The 21,053-nt window shown below is 41.0% G+C and overlaps 1 protein-coding gene across 1 annotated transcript in view; it reads left to right on the top strand.

Annotated features, from left to right (window-relative positions):
• The window catches only part of LOC109997490 (adhesion G protein-coupled receptor A3), a 197,850-nt gene that overhangs the window by 24,354 nt on the left and 152,443 nt on the right, over positions 1 to 21,053 (top strand). Inside the window, exons 3-6 of the mRNA XM_065959473.1 lie at positions 13,236 to 13,307; positions 15,742 to 15,813; positions 15,971 to 16,042; positions 16,428 to 16,591. Of these exons, the coding sequence (XP_065815545.1) occupies positions 13,236 to 13,307; positions 15,742 to 15,813; positions 15,971 to 16,042; positions 16,428 to 16,591 (380 nt within the window). The remainder of the gene's footprint in view (positions 1 to 13,235; positions 13,308 to 15,741; positions 15,814 to 15,970; positions 16,043 to 16,427; positions 16,592 to 21,053) is intronic.

Here is a 21,053-nt window from a genome sequence, read left to right as displayed (position 1 = left end):
ATAAACCAAGATTCAATTCCGACACTGGTGCACTTTTTCAAGTACGAAAAAATATATAGCTGGATTACAAGTCATAGTGCTCAGTTACGTGACTGGCGCTGAGGCCTGGAGGCCAACAGAGCTGAGGACAGAGGAGGTCACCATCGAACACACTGTGGAGTCCTCATCACAGCGGCTTTGCGTTCAAATCCTGCATGTACCCCCCTCTCTCTCCTCCCAACATTCTCTGGCTCTCTTCATCTGTCCTAAAAAAAAATAGGACAAATTGAAACCTATATGTCATTATAATAATATAATGATTTTTTAAAACTGTAAAAGTGTTTCCACATAGTCAGCACTGCTCTTAGAATAAGCTCACTCCTCATGGCTACAGCCGTTCTGTGAGACTTAACAGTTATTTTTATTGTTATGGAGGTGGATGGGACAGGTGCTTTATTCCCCGATCACTGTCTAAATGTTTTTTTTTTTATTGGGAGCTGTGGGTCTATTTTTCTGTCCATTTGACCAAATGCTATTTGTCCAGCCAGAGGGATGTGGAGGCCGGCTGAGTAGACAGAGTGGGCCTCAGCTCGGAGCACAGACAGTATCGGGATTCAGGGTGACATGTGCTGTTTCTCATCGTGAAGAGATGGTGTCAGAGGAGTTGTGAGGAGGCGTCCTTTACAAAGTTTAAACGCTCCTGGTGTCCACAGTGGTGATGTTTTTTTTTTTCAGTCCTCCTCCTCTCAGGAGGTGATGGATGAGGGCGGGCCAAACAGCTGAAGGACACACCATCCGTCTGCTTCTGCATAAAAACAAAAAGAGAGCAGACTGATCACTGGACCCAGACCATACCGACATTAGGGTTATCCTCAGCAGGTCAAAGGTCAGACTTTATTAACAGAAACAGAAACAAATGTGACCGCTATTGACCTTTTCAAATCAATAAGCAGATGATCACTCAATCTTAGATTTTCTTATACACATTAGTTTGTCATTTTGTCGATATGTTGTTGTAGAAAATTACTTGTTCCTAATTGAACTTCATGATTATTAAAAAATAGAAAGCTGAAATGCAAACTTTTGCCTTTATTATTCTCCAATACTCAAATGATGACACATTTCCCAGATTACTCGATGAAGACACTAAAGCCCGGCGTAGAAATTGTGGTGTAATCTCAGTTCGCGCTGTAAGACTGAATCATTAAGGACGTACGACATAGGCCCAGGATATATGTGCCTACACTTTACGACCCCATTGTCTGGCACAACCTGAGAGCTCAGACTGCACGAGTGAAATCAGGAAGGAGCTTTCAAATTGTCAATGTGTATTTCAGTCGTTTCATAGGCACGGCTCAAATACACACAGCAGCAAAAACTCACACACACAAACACTCAGCATCATAATCACCAGCTTACTAGCAGCTAAATCATAACAAATATTACCTCAAAGATATTTTCTGCCCACATTTCTTTCATGATGGTAGGTGGAGGACCGAATGTACAGTCATGCCAGCTGTTGCCACGGTGATTTTGGACGTTGCCTGTCAGTTTACGCATTCATGATCAGGAAAAAAAAGTTCCTGGAGTCATTGGAGTGGGCTTATTGCTCTGCAATCATGTCGTTCTCCATAGTTTATCTTTTTTCTTTCTGCCAAAAACGATCGCAAATTCTTCTTGCCTGTTGTCCGACATTGTCCGGACTCTGGTTGGTGGGGATTGGAATCTGTTTGTGTGCTGTGCTGTTGTTTTTTTGCTTTTTTTTTTGAAGGTTTAGTTCTGGACCTTTTATGTTTTAAGTAGATATAGGACAGTGGATAGAGTCAGAGATCAGGGAGAGAGAGAGAGTGGGGAATGACATGCAGGAAAAGAGCCACAGGTCAGATTTGAACCCGAAATTTGCATTACGGATCGGCTTAAGTGACAGCATCCAGACATTACACAGATGGAGTTCCTTCAATATCATGTTTTGCAGTATTAGGCCACTGAGCAAGCTGCTGAACTTCACGTGTCTGGAGTGGGAACAAGGCTGGTTATTTAAAGCTAGACCTGATGTTGAGCATTGCAGTGGTAGTCTATTGTTGTGTAGAAGCATGCCTGTTTTTCTCTGTTTACCTAAGAGAGGACTTGAGGAACTAAAAGCCTAAATGGATAAAAGCGTGGTCTGAAATATGAATGCTTTTTTTTTTTTTGTTTTGTGACTGGGGACGGTGGCCGGGTCACGCTTGAGTAGAAACGTGTGAGCAGCATGGGTGTAACTGACTCACTGACCAAGTTTGGAGGTTTTTCTTCTTCGTCTCTCCTTTTCTCAGATTGTCTCCTTCAATTAAACATTTTCCGATGGATGCTAGAAATCTGATAATTGAATAGGAATATTCACAATATTTATTCCCAGCTGGGGTATATCTGGACTTATTTGTTGTTTTCGAGGCATCGCATCAAAAGCATCTCTTGGAAGAATTTGCTTCACACTCTCCTTGAACTTCTCCTTTGTTGTGATAGAAATCTCACATGCTGATGAGAACAGTGGCTCTAAAATAAGACACAGTTGCTGAGCTGTTAACTGGGAAAGTATTTTCTTCACACTTCAGGGTTATTTAGAGCCATCTCCCCCATCTGCTGTAAAAACACTTCTGTTTGTTTTTTTGTGACTGTTTTAATTTAAGTGTGAGCTGAAGTTAAGGTGTTTTTACGTAATAGACTAACTGTCACTCCTCGCTAAGAGAAATCTGAGAAAATCACTGCACATATCCCATAAGTAGTACTCATCCACCCATGAGGCATAAACTGCACTCCAGCAGTGTTTTAGTAATGTTTATCACCGCCCTGAATGGGTTCAAACTGTGGAAACATTTGAGCCAAACACTCCCAAAAATTAAAGCTTTTTTTATACATTCATCAAAATTAAAATCTGTCATGTTTTACAAGCTTCACAGTGCTGCGTGTTGACTGTTATAAATAGACTATTTGATCCAGCTGTTTGTCCTGCTGAAAAGGTTGAATAATTAATGCTTGCCTCCTGGTCCTGCTGTGGTGCTATTGTACATTATATTTATATAATACACACACACACACACACACACACACACTCACACCATTGCTGTCTGACGCTCTGGCTCCTGTAGCTACATCCTGTCACAATGCATTTACATTCAGAGTGGTTAATTGGACTGAGCTGTCGGACCCTCCACCTTTTGGTCCTCAGTCAGCTTTCAGCGCATATTTATTCACGATCATCAGCTGGTGGCGGTGATGTGTCTCTGTGAGTGCCGTTACACTGACTGTTGGCCAGGCCTTTCCCTGAAATTAACTGCAAAAACCGAGCCATGAATATTTAACACGTGAATAAATGGTTTTAATAAACGGATTCCACATTAGCATCAGGGTTAGGACCAATCTACTGAACACTGTGTGTTAATGACCGAGGCAGTTTTTACAGTGAGCACGAGAGAAGGAAAGTCGATGCATAAAATATTGAGCCGCTATCCTCAACCCAAGAGGCAGCTGGACTGGAAAGACGTCCTCGAAGACGTTTAGCCTCTCAGTCGAAAGGTTTTTTCAGTTCTACCCTGAAGATCTGAACCCTAAAAGATACTTATCATTAGATGAGAAGCACCAAGGTCTGATTCACTAAGAATGGAAGCAGCCCTTATAGCTTTGAAAATGGCTAGTCGTTTGCCCCCTGCTTTCTGCTTAGTCTCACCTTCTAATACACAAAGCATACAGCACTAATGATATCAGATATGATATAGATAAGTGCAAACACGCCCACACTGTCGTTCTGCTCCGTGCTGTTTGCTCTTGTTTTGCTTCTGCATTTGAAGAGCAGCTATCTGCACCTTCACTTCATGCTGACTGAGAAAAATTGTTGTCGAATGATGAGCTAGCGAGGGGAGGGGAGGCACCTGTAAATGTTTCCATGTGTGCAGCGATGTCACTACAGCAAATAGGCTGAGACATTTAAGCAGGAAAACTCCAAACTGTTTTTTAACTGTTGCATTTTGCCAGGACAGAGAAAACCCTCCAGGGAGCGCTGATACACTTTTTAGCATCTAAAATAAAAACGTGAAGATGGCACTGATGGAGCTCAGGATTAATGAGGATGTCCGCTGTTACACTGCATGAACCTGGACTGACTCAGTGGGACAGTTTGGATGTGTGTAGAAAACACATTTCACTGGTTAACATTAGACTTTGACTGATCCTGTCTGCTCTATCCAGAGACCAAAATTAAAAATGTTACAGCGCTGTGGTTTGTGCACAAATGCACACCGCGCCTCTATTTATGGGGAAACACACTCTCATCATTTCTGCTGCGGCAGAATGACTGCAGCCGGTGTCTAATAAATACCCGCCATTAATCAGGATTTTACATTTTATGACCTGTTCGCTTGATCCGCATTGACAAGACTGTGATCTGCTCATCACCACGACATGTGAACTGTGGCTGAACGAGACGGCAAACTGAAACTGAATAGATGGCCTTATATAACATAACTAACAAAAAGCGGTGGCATCTAATAAAGGTATTCAACAACAGAATCAACTTTGAGATGCATATCATTAGCACTTGTCTGCTGCTGCTGTCTCTGTCTTACAGAACGCTGCTAGTGAAACAGGAAAGGGGAGGGAGGGGGAGAGATGAAGGAGGTGTGTTTGAAGAGAGAGTTTGTTTTGGTCTGAAAAAATGTCCACTGAAAGTTGCATGGAAAGCCGATAAATACGTCGTACCCTCCATTCATGGGAAGGATGACATCAGTGGATGAATAAACTGATGGTAGACATTTTTTGAACATTGAGCCCTGCAGGAATCACCACCTATAGGCAAGCTGAGCAGCAGCTCAGTCTGCAGACCCTCCTGACATCCTGTGTTTGCTGGAAACTGAGGTTTAACCCGGAACTGCTACATCCATTGTTTTTGTAGACCTGTGCAGATAATTCAACTACCAATAAAAAAACAAAAAAAAACAATGTGTAAGCCATAAATACCAAAAGGTCATTATTAGACTCATTTGGTCACATTTAAAGGCTCCCTGATGTTTCTCCATCATTGCTTGTTTATAACAACCCAGCCAAAAATGTGAAAGTACAAAGATGTAATAATTTTACTCTGAGATTCTTCAGGTGTTGATGTTTAAGGGTAAGCCCCTGTGGGATTTCTCTTTTATACAGGAAACAAGCTGCCTTAAGGTTCACACATCCTGCGCTGTACACCAGCACACCACTTAGAGATATGAAACTATCCTAATGAATGTGTATGTCATTGCCTCATTTCATTAAATGCGCCGACAATGAGAAACATCAGGCAGCATCACTTTCCATCTGGATGAGTGCCCAAGTATCTGCAACAAACTGCAGTTGTATTTGTTTATGTACTTAATTTAGAATTTGACCTTTAGAGAATCTGATGATATTTCTATAATAACGTCAACAGTGAGATGGTTTTAATGAGACTGCATGATTAAACGCTGTTGGCTATCAGAGAAGAAGCTGTGTAGAGGATGTGGCTGCTGTGTGTGTGTGTGTGTGTGTGTGTGTGTGTGTGTGTGTGTGTGTGTGTGTGTGTGTGTGTGTGTGTGTGTGTGTGTGTGTGTGTGTGTGTGTGTGTGTGTGTGTGTGTGTGTGTGTGTGTGTGTGTGTGTGTGTGTGTGTGTGTGTGTGTGTGTGTGTGTGTGTGTGTGTGTGTGTGTGTGTGTGTGTGTGTGTGTGTGTGCGCGCGCCTGGTCAGTGTAAGTGTGTGTGTGTGCAGACCCCTGCATCAGTGTCTGTGTGATGTGGTAATAATCTGGATTCGGGGAGGAATCTGCCCATTAGTGTCACATAGTGAGCAGGCAGACATGCTCGTGGTCATACGGCCCGGGAGAAACCGAGAAGGCTAAGATATACAGCGCCGTTTAAATTAATTGGGAGGCACTTCGGTAGCTTTTCAAACATTAACCACAAATGTCTGAGTTTATACCAAGAGCTGCTCCTGCTCTTCAAACATGCAGGGCCGGGGGAGTAGAAAACGGTTATTGTTTAAACATTCATCTCATTTGAGCTGCTCCAGCTGTATCTACAGTGGATATGTGGGGCACGGCTCCCAAAGGTAGTTATCGTTTGTTTGTATGTGTGTGCGTGCGTGCTCCATAAATCCTCACATGGCGGCCGAGGTTTTTGTTTACCTTACATTCTTTTGTTTGAAACGGGCTATTTTCAGAGCCAATACTTCGATTTCATTTCCCTGTTCTGTCTGTGTTTTTAATGGACTGTATTTAGAGGGCTCCATGTTTTCTGATTTGCTCCTCTTCACTGCGCTAAAAACATTTTAGCTTTGTGCTCTTACTGCAAATTCTGCCTACAATAAAAAGCCTCAGGTGGCATAATGTGCTCTCCTCACTGGAAGGATTTAATTGTGAAATATTGGAGGAGTGTGCGCACAGCTTGCGTGGAGTTTCATTAACAGCAGCATGTTAAATTACGACCAAACAATGTGACTGAGAAGAGCACAGCATTTGTGTTATGAGGTAAAACAAAGGGTCAGGCAGAATAAAAGCAAGGACGGATTGTAGAGAGAAACATTATTCTAGCTTAAAATAATAATGTGCCTCTTTTCCACCTTAAAATAGGTAACCATAACATGCTGTAAAAAGATGGAGGCAACAGAGTCCAACGCTATGATGAAAAATGTTCTCTATCTAAGTATGACACTGCTATATGCAGTTCGACATATTCATGGTATCAACAAAGTGATAGGGGCAGAGTGATCAGAAAACAAGTCACTGAGATCGCACTGTATATGTGAATCCGGTCTATAGTAGTACACTGGTCACAGGATATAAACGTCATCAGTCTTTCTCACTAGCTGTGGATTTTCCTGAATATTTCTAGCTGCGTTCTCACACTGGCTCACTCTGACTTCACTAGGAAAATGTTGTAGGGGGCTGATAGGAACATTTCAGGCTAAAATTGGGGTGATCAATGTGTCTGTTTGACATATGCAGCTTTCCCTGAAAACATCAGAACGTTTTCAGAGGGTTTGTGCATGTGTGAAGCACCAATGAGGTCCTAAAATACTTTTTTTTGTTAATGAAGCCAGTAGGTCCCAACTATCTCAAGAAGAATGTCAACATATGAACCCATGCCCAAGTGTTGTTTTCTGCTGCATATTAAAATTTGAAGTACCAGAAATTGCTTCTTTGTTGGTCACATGGTTGTTGCTCTTTGTGGTGGGCCTCATGCAGGCAACATACAAAGAAGAGGCTAGCTTGCTCCATAGCAAAGTTGAATACATACAGTATACTATATATTTATGACATGGAATATTTATGGGCTGTGCGCCTTAGCTGCTGGTCCCTCTTGTTTCGGTCTTCAGTTCCTCTTCATCTTGTTTTTTTATTTTCTTCTTTATTTTCCCTCTCCAATAAACAAAAGTTTACCCATGGAGCCGGTCTCATGTCAAGCCAGGAGAAATTCAGCAAAAATGTGCAGAGACTTTGAGCTGGCAGTAATTAAACCATCCCTCAAATTTTTTTCTTCTTTCTTCCTTCTCTCCCTTTTTTATGTAAATAAGACCAAACTTGCTCCATTATCAGATTATCCTGCACTATTCACAACTGCACTGTTTCATAGTTAGTCATGCAAATATTAGTATTTCTTTCTTTCTTTCTTATTATGTTTATTGTTGATATTTAGTGTTGTACTTGTACATAAGAGAGCACAGTTCACCAAAGTTAAATTCCTTGTGTGTTTACCTGGCCAATAAATCTGATTCTGATAAACTATCCACATATTTTAGATGAATCAGATATTGAGCCAACAGTGCTTCAAAAGGTTTTACTGCAACATATATATTATTAAATCTCTAAGTAAGGTTAAAAAAAAAAACATTCTTTTTATGACTTGTAACCAGGGGAGCCGTTGGATGATTCAGGTGTTTAACACAGGTGCTACACATTTCTTAAGCAACAAACAAGAAAACAACAGCACTACAAAATATACTAATACTACAAATGTACAAACGCGAGAACACTTAATTCTGCATATAAAGATCAACATATCAAATGTAAACAACCATAAAAATCACAATCAAAACCAAAGAAGCTAAAGATGAAAAGTGCTTAATGAGCAGTTATAAACCTCTTTACCATGGAAACAGCAGCACACGTCGGCTGCTAGCTAGTAGCTGCCTTCATCCTGTCTTCTTCTCCCTCCATATAATTTTCGTTATTATCATCCATGCTTTGTTTTTCTATGCCCTCTATGTCCTCTTTGGTCCTTAAACAAATGTATAATAATAATAAAAAACTAGAATGCACATAACTTATTTTGCCCTCTTTTGACAGTCTAATGAGTGTCGTCAAAATTGGTGGTACGAGCTGATTTTGGACTAGCTAACATTTAGCTAATTAGAGGTGAACAATCTGAGCGCTAAATTAAGGACGGGGTGCAGAAACGGTTGGATTCACGTAGTTGCTTATGCACTGGTTTCGGTGGGCTAAGGCTCAGTTATTTCTGCATCCTCAAGATAGGAACACGCCGCCTGTCCACCTATCCGCACCTCATTTTAAGACCAACACTCCCTTGGGCGCTAACAGTTTTTATTTGAACTATTTTGTTGACCTCTTCAGGTAGTTCTGTAAAAGCTGTTTCTGCATTCATTCATTGTCACGGTGGTTAGTATGACGAGAAGGTTTTTGGTTGGATTCACTCAACTGAATTAAATGTTATCTATGGAGTTACTGAGGAGAAAACAATCAGGTCCATTGCAGAGTGTGTGTGTCGGTTTGTTGGTGTGTGTGAGTGACAGGGAATAAGACCTCTTGAACTTGTGAACGTCAGTGCAGCTACTTCATGTGAGTCAAGTTTAAAAGCACAAGTTGTTAAGTGTTGAGAGAAGGATCAGAGAAATTCAAATACAAATTCTGACCAGAGTTCACATAAAACATCAGAAAATATTTAGCTTTCCAGTGACAGTGTGAGGCCTCTGATGAACCTCAGAGCTGTACTCCAATCCAAGTGTCACATCATGATGTATGCACTGAAAATAAATCCCACAGTTTGTTTTATCCTGTTGGGAGCAGCAGCTGCCTGGAGTGCACTGACAGAGGACATTACAGATCACAACAGACAGTTAATCACAGAAAAGGAGGTTAAATCAACTTTCAAATAGTTTCCATGGATTGTTGAAACTTTTTGGCACCCCTGTAGTCGGATTATGTAGCAGACCCCGCCTGTCTGAGACCTCAGCAGCCGACAACACACCACAGTAATTGATGGCGTTTATTTGCAGATACTTGCTGGCTCAGGTCCGATGACTATGAAAGGTCGTTGTGTTGCCTGAGATGATGTCCTTTGATTTATATGGCCTTAAAAATGACCTCATACAGGAGAGCAGTAAAACAAACAAGACTAAATTGTATGAATCCTCTTGTTCAGCTTTTAATATCTAAATTTGAATGTTTTGTTTATTTTTTAAGGCTTGCGGGTCCTTACAGTCCCTTTGAGACTTATTCCACTTCGGCTATTTTATGTATATTATTCCAGGATTCCTTGACCTTCTCTTTGTACAGTCGTTCATTCCCTGTAGCTTGACTCCCTAAGCTCTGACCTCTGCCCCTGGGTAAGGCATTCAGCCGATAAGGTGGAAAGTGAACATTCAGCAGATCCATGCATGGTAGAGCAGTGAGCTGTGAGACGATAAAAAGGAGGTGCTGCAGGCTAAAATGATGACCTTTTGACCACCACCCTCCACCCGCTCTTTTGTAGCATATTGTACATGATCAAAGACGACTTTGGATGACAGCGGAGATGAGAGCTAGCCGTTAGCTGACCTGGCTTGGAGGTTAGCCTGTCAGGAAGGCAACCTTCAGTGCTCTCTCTAAAGCAGACTACACTTTGCTGTGTGAATGACCAATCCTGCAGGATGAATACTGAAAGTCTCATTAGAAATTCTCAATGTGACAGAAACAGAGAGAGGTGGCATGTTCTGTTGGCGCTGATAGAACACAGCATGCAGGGACTGTGTGGAAATTGCTAAGGTGTGTGCACTTCCGCATTGGAACGGCATCTGACAGTTTAGACACTGAAAAAATTGAAGACACATAGTTGCACCCCTCAGCGATGTATTGAACTGAGGAGTCTTTTTGTCTTAACTTTTATTAAACGCAAAGTTTGTAAAATCCGCCGCCAGAGGGCTCTCAATCAAAACAATAGCAAAAGATGACGTCAAGGCTAGCAGGGAATCATGGGAGCTCTCTTTGCTACTCCCTTCCTCCCCCCTGGTGAAACAGACCTGAAGAAGAGGATATGTTCATGTATCAGAGTATAATTTACATGACGTTTTTATCACAGCAGCTCATTGTACGGCAACTTTCAGAAGAAGCTCTCGCTTCCTTATGCAGCGGTCTTTGACGTAGCATCCTGTGTTTCCACGGCAACGATAAATATTTTGTGTCTGTCATATGGCCGCCCCATCATGGCGGCTGCCACGAGGACACGTCTCGTTACAACTATAAAATTACGGATTTCTCTGGCTTTGATAACTTGGACATATTTGAGGTAATTTAAGTTCTCAACAAAAAAAAAAAATAATATAGGCTAAGTCCATTTTTTTTATTAATTTAGATATTTGAATGCAAACTTTGACATACAATTTTACATACTATATCTTTAACAAAACAGAATACCGCTGTTTTCTTTGCAAAGATGAATTTGACATAAGGTTGTAGAAAAGCAATATAAAAAGAGACCCATGCCAGCCTCTGCCAGAGCCTCTTCTTATCAACAGCTTTTAACCCTCATTATTTCAAAATTATGCATTTAAAGAAATCAGTGATTTATTATTTAGAGTATGAACCTTGTGGGGGGTGCTGGACGGTGCACCTCTAGACATCTTGCATAAGTGCAGTGAGTTTGCACAGTCAGAAACACTTTGAGTGGAGTTGGTCTGGATCCTCACTTAGACCAATTGTAAACTCTGTCTGTAGAAAAAAAGATGGATTGAGTCTGTTTTTAAATTAGTACATACTCCAGGATCTACTCCAGTCATCTGTGAGACTGGCTGAATTTCTTGCTGCTCGATCTGGCATTCTACTGAGTTAAAGAGCTAGCCTTAGCACTTAGCAGGGAGTGACTGCTTAGCCAAAAAAAAAGAAGATTTTTGGGAGATAAGAATCTCGATTTTTACATAAATCTATTTTTTCCCCCACCCCACCACCTAACACTCACACTCTCAAACTACAGATGCCTTTTTACCACTTGACTTCTGTTACGGCTGAAGAGCTGCTGTGGAGTCCAAATAGGTCAAAGTATGTCATAACCATGAAGTGAACAATTAAGAAAAGAATCAGAATATTTGCCTCGGATTGGAGACATTCTTCTGTTACTACACTCGTTTTCTGTACGTGTAACTAATGCTTCAAGCTCACCAAATCACAATCAGCTTCAGTAAAACAACCACAGTAGAGCCTTTCATACACTTCATCTATCGAGTAGTGTTGACCAAGCCAACCACGCCTCTTATCTCTGGAAATGGAAATCTGCATCACAGTTGGACTATTACAAGTCTTTCCTCCTGTGCTGATTGTAGTGTGGTGAGGTTTTTATTCTGTTGTTGAGGAAAAGGGGAACAGTTTGTTAACACACTGTCCAAAGTTTAAGATGAAGAGAGTTCTGGGATTACTTTCATTTTCACTTTGGGACATAAGTGGCTGTGATAGGCTACATGTATTCCCAAGGATCTGATTAATTTGACTGACTTGTCTGGCAGTTGACTTGCCAGCTCAGTGTTTAAGCTCCCATCTGAAAAAAGGTTCAACCCTTTTTCTCATGCTCATCACACTGGACAAACAGTCCAGGGTTCACGGAAACCAGGGACACAATTTCAGGAAGTTTTCTTTGGCTCCACACAGAAAACCCTACAGAGGAGATTTTTTCTGAGATTCATTTTTAGTAGCGTTGGAGGGTTTGGGTTGGGGGAAGGGGCCGGACAAGGAGTGTCTGGGTGAAGCCACAACATGTGTGTATTTGCCTCTTGGCTGGATGTGGTCTCGGTCTAACTGTAAGCAAGCAGGAAATGGTCTGCTGTCCAGCTTACAGGTGCAAGATGACTCATTACAACATATCCTCGTTATTTCACAATTAGACATTTATGATAAAGTTAAATGAATGAAACCTTTATTGCCTCTAGGGGATTTTGTCTTTCACCAAGAGCATAAAACCACAATACAAACAAACATACAGGACAGCACATACAAACACATGATACACATCACATGATTGAAAGAGGGATTTCAGAGCAAGTTAAATAAAGTGAGATAACCAAGTTAATGCTGTATGATCAGAGCTTATTAAGCAGCTGAATGCTGCCTGGTACAAAGGATGTGACGCCTCTTTAAGTCCTCCTCCTGGTCTCTCTGTACCCTGAAGTCAAGAGTTCATACCTCGACAAAATAAACACAGTTGTGTGTTTTGTTATTTTTTTGGTTTTTTGAGTTTGGCTCAGAGAGGGAGAGAGGAGGAACAGAGTGAATTGAGAAATAGGTGAACTGGCAGACGCATATAATGTTTTTTTTAATGCAACATAAACTATATCAAAATTTACGATGTTTGTGGCTAAGTTGATATAGTTGGTCATCTCTTCATCAGAAGGTTGAGGGTTCAATCCCCAGCTCCTGCGGCAACATGTCAGATGTGTCCTTGGGCAAGACACTTAACACCAAATTGCTCCTGCTGCTTCGTCAGCGAAACGTAGCAGCCTCTACCATCAGTGTGTGAATGTGTAGGTGTGACCTGCAGTGAAAAAAAAAAACACTGAGTAGTCAAAAGACCAGAAAAGAAATATACAAAATAAATATTAAGTCCAGTTACCATTTATATCTTGTTTGAAAATATATCGATATATCGCCCAGCCTTACTAGATGATCAATACTCTGAACTGCACTCTGTGTAAACATTATAAAGATGCTCATGAAAGATCCAAATGAATTGTTTTATATCAAGTTTGGTCATGTCGAAATGAATGCCTAAACACCACTACATGTAGATGGATAGATTGATAGATGGGTGGATGGATGGATAAATGGATGGAAAGATACATGGATGATAAATGGATGAATGGGTAGATGGATAGATAAATAGATGGATAACTATATGGATGGATGGATGGATGGATGGATAGATGATAGATACATGGATGGATGGTTGGATATATATACAGTAGATAAGAGAACGTTCTATCCTAACTCTCTCTCTCTCTCTCTCTCTTTCTTCTCCAGAGACCTGAGGAATAATTTGATAAGTACAGTGGAGCCCGGGGCCTTCCGTGGTCTGCTGGCTCTGAGGAGACTGTGAGTATGATGAAGCCTTATAATAGCCTTCTCTGGGGGAAAATGGGGACAAGTGGTCTGGTTTTGGATACATCGGGAGGGAGTGTCTCAGTAATGAGAGAAGAGAGGGCTGAAACGTTTAACTGAGGCAAAAGTGCAGAAACGATTACTTGTCTTGTCTAAACTGCCATGGTGCAGGCGGTGATGATGGAAGGCTTTTTTCAAGTGACATTAATAAAGACACGAGTGCGAGCAGCCACATTGACCACACTCCGTAGGATTTGGGGGGTTTTCATGTTTGCCAGAGGGCACATCAGTGGGAGGTGTTGAGGAAAAGGAAACTATATGTCATACACTTTCTGCACTCAGGGTTTAGAGCAACTGATCTTCTGCCAGGCAGTGTGTGAAAGCAAGACTGTTTAACCTTTGCCAAAGCAAGCTCCTCACATTTCCCAACTTTCTAAATTCAGATGTTACAAATTAGCGAACATGTCCGTGTTTTAATCCTGTTTCACATTTGGGTAAGCCATTAAGTACATAAACTGATGCAACAATCTCAGTTTTTCAAATCTTAACTCTTTTTGAGTCTGCATAATAAAGGTGGGAACTTCTAAAGCTTATGTCAGACTGCTGTTTTACAGGTTTGCAAATTGTTTCAATGTGTAAATCTGATGAGTTATTCTTCATCCACTTCTTAATGACATTTTAGACACACCTTACATTCCTATTCCACCATTACCGAATATAACCATTTGATTGTCGACAGAATCAGAAAGGTCATAGAGTCTAGCTCTCTAACTCTTAAGTTAAGTTGCAATTTTGCAACTTAGGGCGCACTCACACTAGGCAAAGTTGTCCCATACCGTGCTTAAGCAGGATTGCCCTTATGAGCCCTTATACCAAGTGTCAATGGAAGCCCAGGGCGAAGTTTTAGACTAGAAACAAGAGATCAATCAGTAATTTTCGACACCTAGAACATTTTGTAATCTATATTGAAATTGTAGCTGAAACATTTTACTCACTTTCTACATAATATTTACCGTGTTCTTTTAAAATGTTCATACACATCTTAACCAATTTTTATTCCAAAAATCTTAAGTTAAGGTCTGTCCTCCCACTGGGGAATGGTGGGGCGTTGACCTTGCACCCTCTTTTACCTACCTGACATAAGTTACACACCCATATTTAAGAAGCTGAGGGACAATGATGAAATAATACAACTACTACACAAAAAAAGGATATGATCATATTTAGCCTGTAGCTTAGGATTGCTTGAATTTTTTTTCAATACTAATTCAAAAAAAAGTTTACATGAAAAATGCAGCAGGTCAAAAGTCTGGTTTCAATGGTTCCCACATCCTCGGGGGGGGATTTCTGGTCATTTCCCAGGATCAGTTATATATTTACCTTCCTCTTCAGATAGAGTGGAGAGGGCTGAGCTAAAGAAGCCTTCAGGCTTTCTTTCATTACAGATCATTTTAAACTAAACTAAACGAAGTCTGTCTGTAAGGGCAAACCTTTCTAAATGTATTGAATTAGGAAATGGTTTGTTTTTTGTTCTGCTCTCTTTTCTGTTCTCACCTTGTGATAGATGTGATGGTGGGCTGGTTCTTCTTTTACAAATTGTTAGGGAGTTGAATATTTACAAAAGGCGGTTCATCTCCATGGCTACCGCATGCAGTAAAAGGACAACCTTTAAAATGATCTTTAACACTTATTTGACATTTAAACATTCAAAAAGCAACATCTACCATTCCAAAAAAAAAAAAAAAAAGTTTTATTTTTCTTTGCTTTTGTGACCTCTTCTCCTCGACCCTGCTGTTTTTCTACATTCAGGCTGCAGAGTGAGTGACATGACTGCAGCCTGATAGTTAGTGGGTTCTGTGTTGGCAGGGAAGCAGGCGGTGAGTTAACCGTGCTGATTTGGGGCACGTGTGCGCCAAGCTCAGGGAGCAGCAGAGTGCTAATTTAAGTGCTCCCCAACTGGTGATTACTCGAGTGCTCTGCTTATTTTCCCACAGCTGCTCCAGTAAAGCAGCTCTTTAATTACAGAGAGCGAGGGCACAGAGCCACGGACGCGACAGTGCTCAGACGCTCACATACAGAAGCCCACTGCATTTACATGTGTGTTTATGTTTGTGTGTGTGTGTGTGTGTGTGTGTGTGTGCCAGCTATGGTTACATGCTGAGGAAAAGGTTAAAATAAAGGTCAGGACAGATATTTCAGGGTGTTGAATAGATGAATGAACATGATTGTGGTTATTAACACATCTGTGATGACTTTTTAGGTTTAGAAGAAAAGCATGCATTAAAGCAGACACGAACACAGTCACATGCAAGTCTACAGATGAATCCTTTTTAAAATTTGGCCTCTTTTTCTCACTAAAATATCAGATGTTATAACTATACATAGTGATGAATGTTCTTCTCTTGTTCCCTTTTTTCTGTCCTTACAGGGACCTCTCCAACAACAGGATCGGCTGCCTCTCCCCTGAAATGTTTCTTGATCTGGTCAACCTCTCCAAATTGTGAGTTACCCCCATTGAAGCCATGCATCACACTGCTTTGTCCTCGATTTGCATTGTTTGTAATGCATGGTCTTTAATATGGATATAGCATGCCACAGCTGTGTGACTTTACAAAGTTTAAGGTTGACCTGTTTTTTATTTTTATTTTACAAAACAGGAATTTATCTGGAAACATCTTCTCCACTCTGACTGTGGGACTCTTCACACACCTCGTGGCTCTCAGAGTGCTGTAAGGCAAACACACTAACATGTCATGTACATTGTGTGGTTAAAAGTCATTGCTGAAATACCTTTTTGTCTAGAGTAATTTTGAAGGCCAAGCTGATGAGCTGTAGGCTGACTCATTGCAGATATTTACTTTGTTGAAGCTGGAAAAGCTCAGAGCCTCTGTATCACCCAGGCTGAGCAAAAAACCCAGCACGTGTTTAAAATATTTGCCAAATAACTGGCACACTAGATTTGAATGATAAACTTCTTAATTGTCTTGGCCCTTGATGTTTTTGTTCTGACATGTCAGATGTCTTCTGGGTGAATGAAGTTAAAGACTGGCTGCTTAACTCTCAGTGATATCCTTAAGCACAAAGGTTTTAACCGTTCACTGGTTTTCCAATCAGGCACTTCAGCACTGAGACTCTGTTCTGTGACTGTCAGCTTAAGTGGCTTCTCCTCTGGGCTCGGAGCAATTCTGTGAGGATCAGCAACGACACGGCGTGCATGTTCCCCACCCACCTTCATGGACTGGAGTTTCGTAACCTACGTGAACAGCAGCTCAGATGTGGTAAGGACCTACAATATTATGTTTGGCTTTAAAAAAAGAAAAGTGGGTCTGTGATATTTTTTAACCCTTTATATTAATGTTATTATAAGAAAAAATTCAAGGGTTAGGCCCAGGGAATTTAAAAAAGTGACCTTACATCCATAAACAAAGCAGGTTAAGTGGTATGATTTTCTTTGTGTACAAAATGTATAAATAAACATGAAGCCACAATAGTTAAGATTTCTGCATTTCAGTGTGTTTCATTGCCTTACATGGCTTGCACATGAGCCAGGTATCAATAACAGCAGAGTAAGGGCGCAGTCAAGCTAGGCAATTCGTACTGTTCCTAAACACACTTCACCCCTAAAGTCCAGTTGGTTTGACCAGTGTGATTGCTCAGATCCCTGCCCTAGCTCGGTACACTTCCTTGGCTCTGGCATGCTTGGAAGAGTTGTGCTTCGGCAGGGTACAGTTCATGTACGAGCACAAGCACAGGTAGACAACGTGGACAGTCTTCATTATCGAGAATTCCCAGAGTGTTCTGTCTGTATCTGATTAAAATGACTCAAAATAAGATACAAAGTCAGTAAAGTAGCGTTCATGTTCTCTGTGTTGTTTCGAGTCCGCCTGTCTTGTAAACTCAGCATGCTTCATGATCACGTTTAGCGGTGCTTGTGTTGTACTACAACGTTATGAACAAGAGGTAATCGTGCTCAGGCCCGGTTAGTCCTGGAGCAGTGTGAGTGCAGGCCAGCGGGGGAATGGGGAGGGGGGGGGACAATGGGAGTGGGGACAATTGTACTTCAGCACAGTACTGGACAACTTTGTCTACTGTGAGTGCGCCCTAAGTCATTGCAGTCATTGAGTAAAGCAACAAAGCTCTAATGATGAGCGTTTGACACACAGAGATGCTTCCAGCAGGTAGACCTATCCTTTCATGTCACTAACACTCTCTAATAAATCTGAATAATTACATAGAAGTGAAAATGTTTTCTTTTCATACCAAGTACAAAACAATGATTACTGTAGTTTTCCTTTTAGAGAGATATTAGTCATATCCTGATGCAGACAGAATATTGTAGCAAGAAAAGTGACATCCATTCATACTCCCCAAATAATGCTCCTCATAATTAGCACTTTTGTTAATTAGCTAATAAATTGACTCCACCTGGCGTCCCAGGTGTAATCTAGTCCTTGAGAAAAGGGACAGAATGAAAACCAGCAGGTCTCTGAGTTCTGAAATCTGCTCTCTCTCTCTCTCTCTCACACACACTCTCTCTCTCTCCCCAGCATTTCACTGTTGTGCCTGATGAGTTACTTTAATTTTTGCACATGCATCAGTTGAAAATATATGAGCCTGCTGTCATAAGTGATGTGATAACAAACTAATTTTAAAAAGGATGAGAGGATGCAGAGTGAATCATGACATTTGCAATCTAAACCCAGGTTGTTTGATTCTGTTTGGCATCTTATTTTCTGGTACTTTAAAATATGTTAGAGTGACTTAATGTTGTTTGTTGAGAATGAAAAAAAAGAATGAAAAACAGAATCACACAGGTTGCCATGTGGTGGACACTGAAGCTTCAGTGTTTATCCAGCTCTGCATCGGTCTGTAAACCTTTCTGTGTTCTAACCTCTCTCCATTTTTCAAAATCATCTCCAATATTGATCCTAGTTTGAGCACGTTTCTGCTCGTGGAGCTTATTAGAAACATGCAGAGGCTTTTTAGGTCGGGTACAATCACTTCTATCTGAACCAGTTCTCTTGCCCGCTTCCATCGCTGCAACACCTGTTGGTTTGACCTGATAACTGCTCTCATATCTGGCAAATCGAGGGGCGTCCAAAACGGCCGTGTTGGGGGTGCCTTAAAACTGTCTATCTTCTCTGGTCCAAACAAATCCAGAGCATTCAGGACCAGAATCTAAAGTTAGAAGGAGGACATACTGGCTGCTGCATTGTTGTCAGAGAAGCCAGCACTTCAACATAGCATGTTTCCTTAATGTCTGATCATATAGTGAGGTCACTTTATCATTTCATTCAGTAGACGTATTAAATATTGGACCTTTAATGGAGGGTTCGAGAAAGCTCAAAATATGGGGTTAATCATGATTGGGGTACTGGCAACCCTCATGTAATATTTACCTTTAATAAACTGGCCTGTGGCTCAATGCATGGGTCACATGTCTACTATCTTTAGAGAAAATAAGTTTGGTGAAGAATCCACACAGTTCCAGAAACAAGAAAAGCAATGAAATCACTTCTATTCGATCTCGTTTAAAGACGGCTGGTAGCTGTGTTTCAAGCCTTAAAGCCAGAGATAATGGCTTCTTGATATGAACATTTTTCAGAGCTCTGACAAAAAAACACATCTATGAGATAAGGGAATGCCTCCAGAGACTTCTCATCTGCAAGACACAGCTTAATTTCTCCAGCATTGTAATTTCAAGTGGTTAGCACAATGAGAACATGATTAAGTAGATGTATTGTGATAATAGGTTCCCCTCTCCACTGTTATCTCTCTACCTGCAGTGAACTGTATGGCAAGCCTAATATTAGACGATGATTTAGTGCTAAATTGCCAGAGAGAAAGCCCCAGGCAAAAACTGTCTCATAAAGCAGTCTTAGCGCCGTCTCGGCCCCATTATGTGGCAGCCCTGTTTTGGGCAGCAGCGACTTTAAAGACACAGGAAGGAGTTTATGCTGCAGATGTTTTCTGGTTCAAGTCCACAGATCAACTTAAAAAAATCAATTGGCTGTTCTCTTTTCTGCCTTTCAAAATGAAGTCAGAGATTTTTCAATAAAGCGTACATCACATTAGCTGGCAGTCTTTATAAGTGGCTCAGTTGTAGCTGCGTTTAGTTTAACTGGAGAGTTTCCAGGTATGCGAAGCCTGAGTGTGCATCAGGCAGTTGGTGGTAAAGATCGGGTGTGCTCAGCAAAACCTTCTCTATAATTACACTTTAAAGTAATGGGGGGTCCTTTATATAAAAAGTGCACAGGAAGGTGTTTGCTTTTCCTGACCAGCAGCAGCCGAGCAGGAGAGGAAAGACAGAATATTCGGAGAAAGAAATGCATAGTGGAAACCTTTTATGAAGACTTGTGGAATACTAATTGAGTTATTGGCAGGGTGGGGCACCTGAAAATGATTTACTAGTTACAGTTACTTCTATCAAAAACTAACTGAGTTACTAACAGAGTTACTGCTTTATAAAAGTAACTATTTACTTGGGAAAGTTACCAGCATTACTTGTTTCGCCTCAATCATTTGCCTCATATTAGAGTTCACATTATTGTGTGATGCTGTGGCACAACGGTGCTGTGACAAGGTGTAAGTATTTTACTGATTAGATCTCTTAAGTCAACAGACTCAACAGTTGATATTATAGTTGTCGCCGTCATCATACCTGTGTATCAGTCTTTAGTCTGGCTTACAGATTGTGGAGCAGGCGGGTGTTTTAAATCAAGCCGGCTGTTTGTACGGAGCATTAGCTGCACCTGGGTCTCCGGTGTTTGCAGCATGAGGCTCTCAGACAGCTATAGTTTAGTAGCAGTGTGTTATTGTGTAGCTCGGTGCTTCTTTCTTGCGAGATAAAGTTTTCCTTCCGGCACACAAACTCCAACTTACTGCGTTATTCTTGTGGTTTAACTCGAGAAGGGAAAAATAGTATTGTTTTTTCAGAGATAGAAAGTTGACCGCTGAATGAACCCCTGTCTGTGTTTGTTTACTACGCACAACGTTAGTGTCATCTCGCCTGTCTGTTGTCGGCTGTTTCACATAAAGTAACAAGTGCTTTTAAACGTCAGTAAATGTAACAGCGTTATTCAAATATGGAAAGTAACTAATTCGTTACTAGTTACCAAATAGTAGTAGCGTTAGTCCCAACACTGTTGGTACATAGAATAGATACTCGACTTGAGGCTGGGCTAAGTTACAAAATATGATTGTTCTAATTTTTTCTGAAGTGATCCATTTTCATATCTGTCTTTCGGGTTGGATTTAATAAGGTTGCCAGTTTGAGGACTGTCCTGTTAATGACTAAAGCCTGGATACACCAGATGGTTCAGCAGACTTAAGTATAGTTTCGTATCATGAATTAAAGTCGTTTATCACACAACTGTTTTTTTTGGTGATGAATCCTATTAGAGACTAATCACAGTTCCTAAATACTCTTTTTAATGTAAAATCCTGGAAATATTTCACATTAAAATGCAAAGAAAGATACTCACAGCTTGTTGCAACAGCCTGAATTGTTGTTGTTTTTTTCTAAAAAAAATTGTTGACAACTAGGGTGGCCAATCACAATTTCTATTTGGACCCAGGCCACCGATGTGTCCCCCTGGATCCGTCCCTGCTGCCCAGCCAAAATAACTTTAACCAATCCAGCTCATCATGCTCACCGCTATGCATACAGCGGCGCTTATTATGCAGCATTAGCATGCAGCAGGGACACTACGTTTGCGCCTTGAATCAATTTTATCCAGA

The sequence above is a fragment of the Labrus bergylta genome, chromosome 10 (assembly GCF_963930695.1).
Source record: "Labrus bergylta chromosome 10, fLabBer1.1, whole genome shotgun sequence".
NCBI lineage: Eukaryota > Metazoa > Chordata > Actinopteri > Labriformes > Labridae > Labrus > Labrus bergylta.
This window is presented reverse-complemented; position numbering and strand designations above follow the sequence as displayed.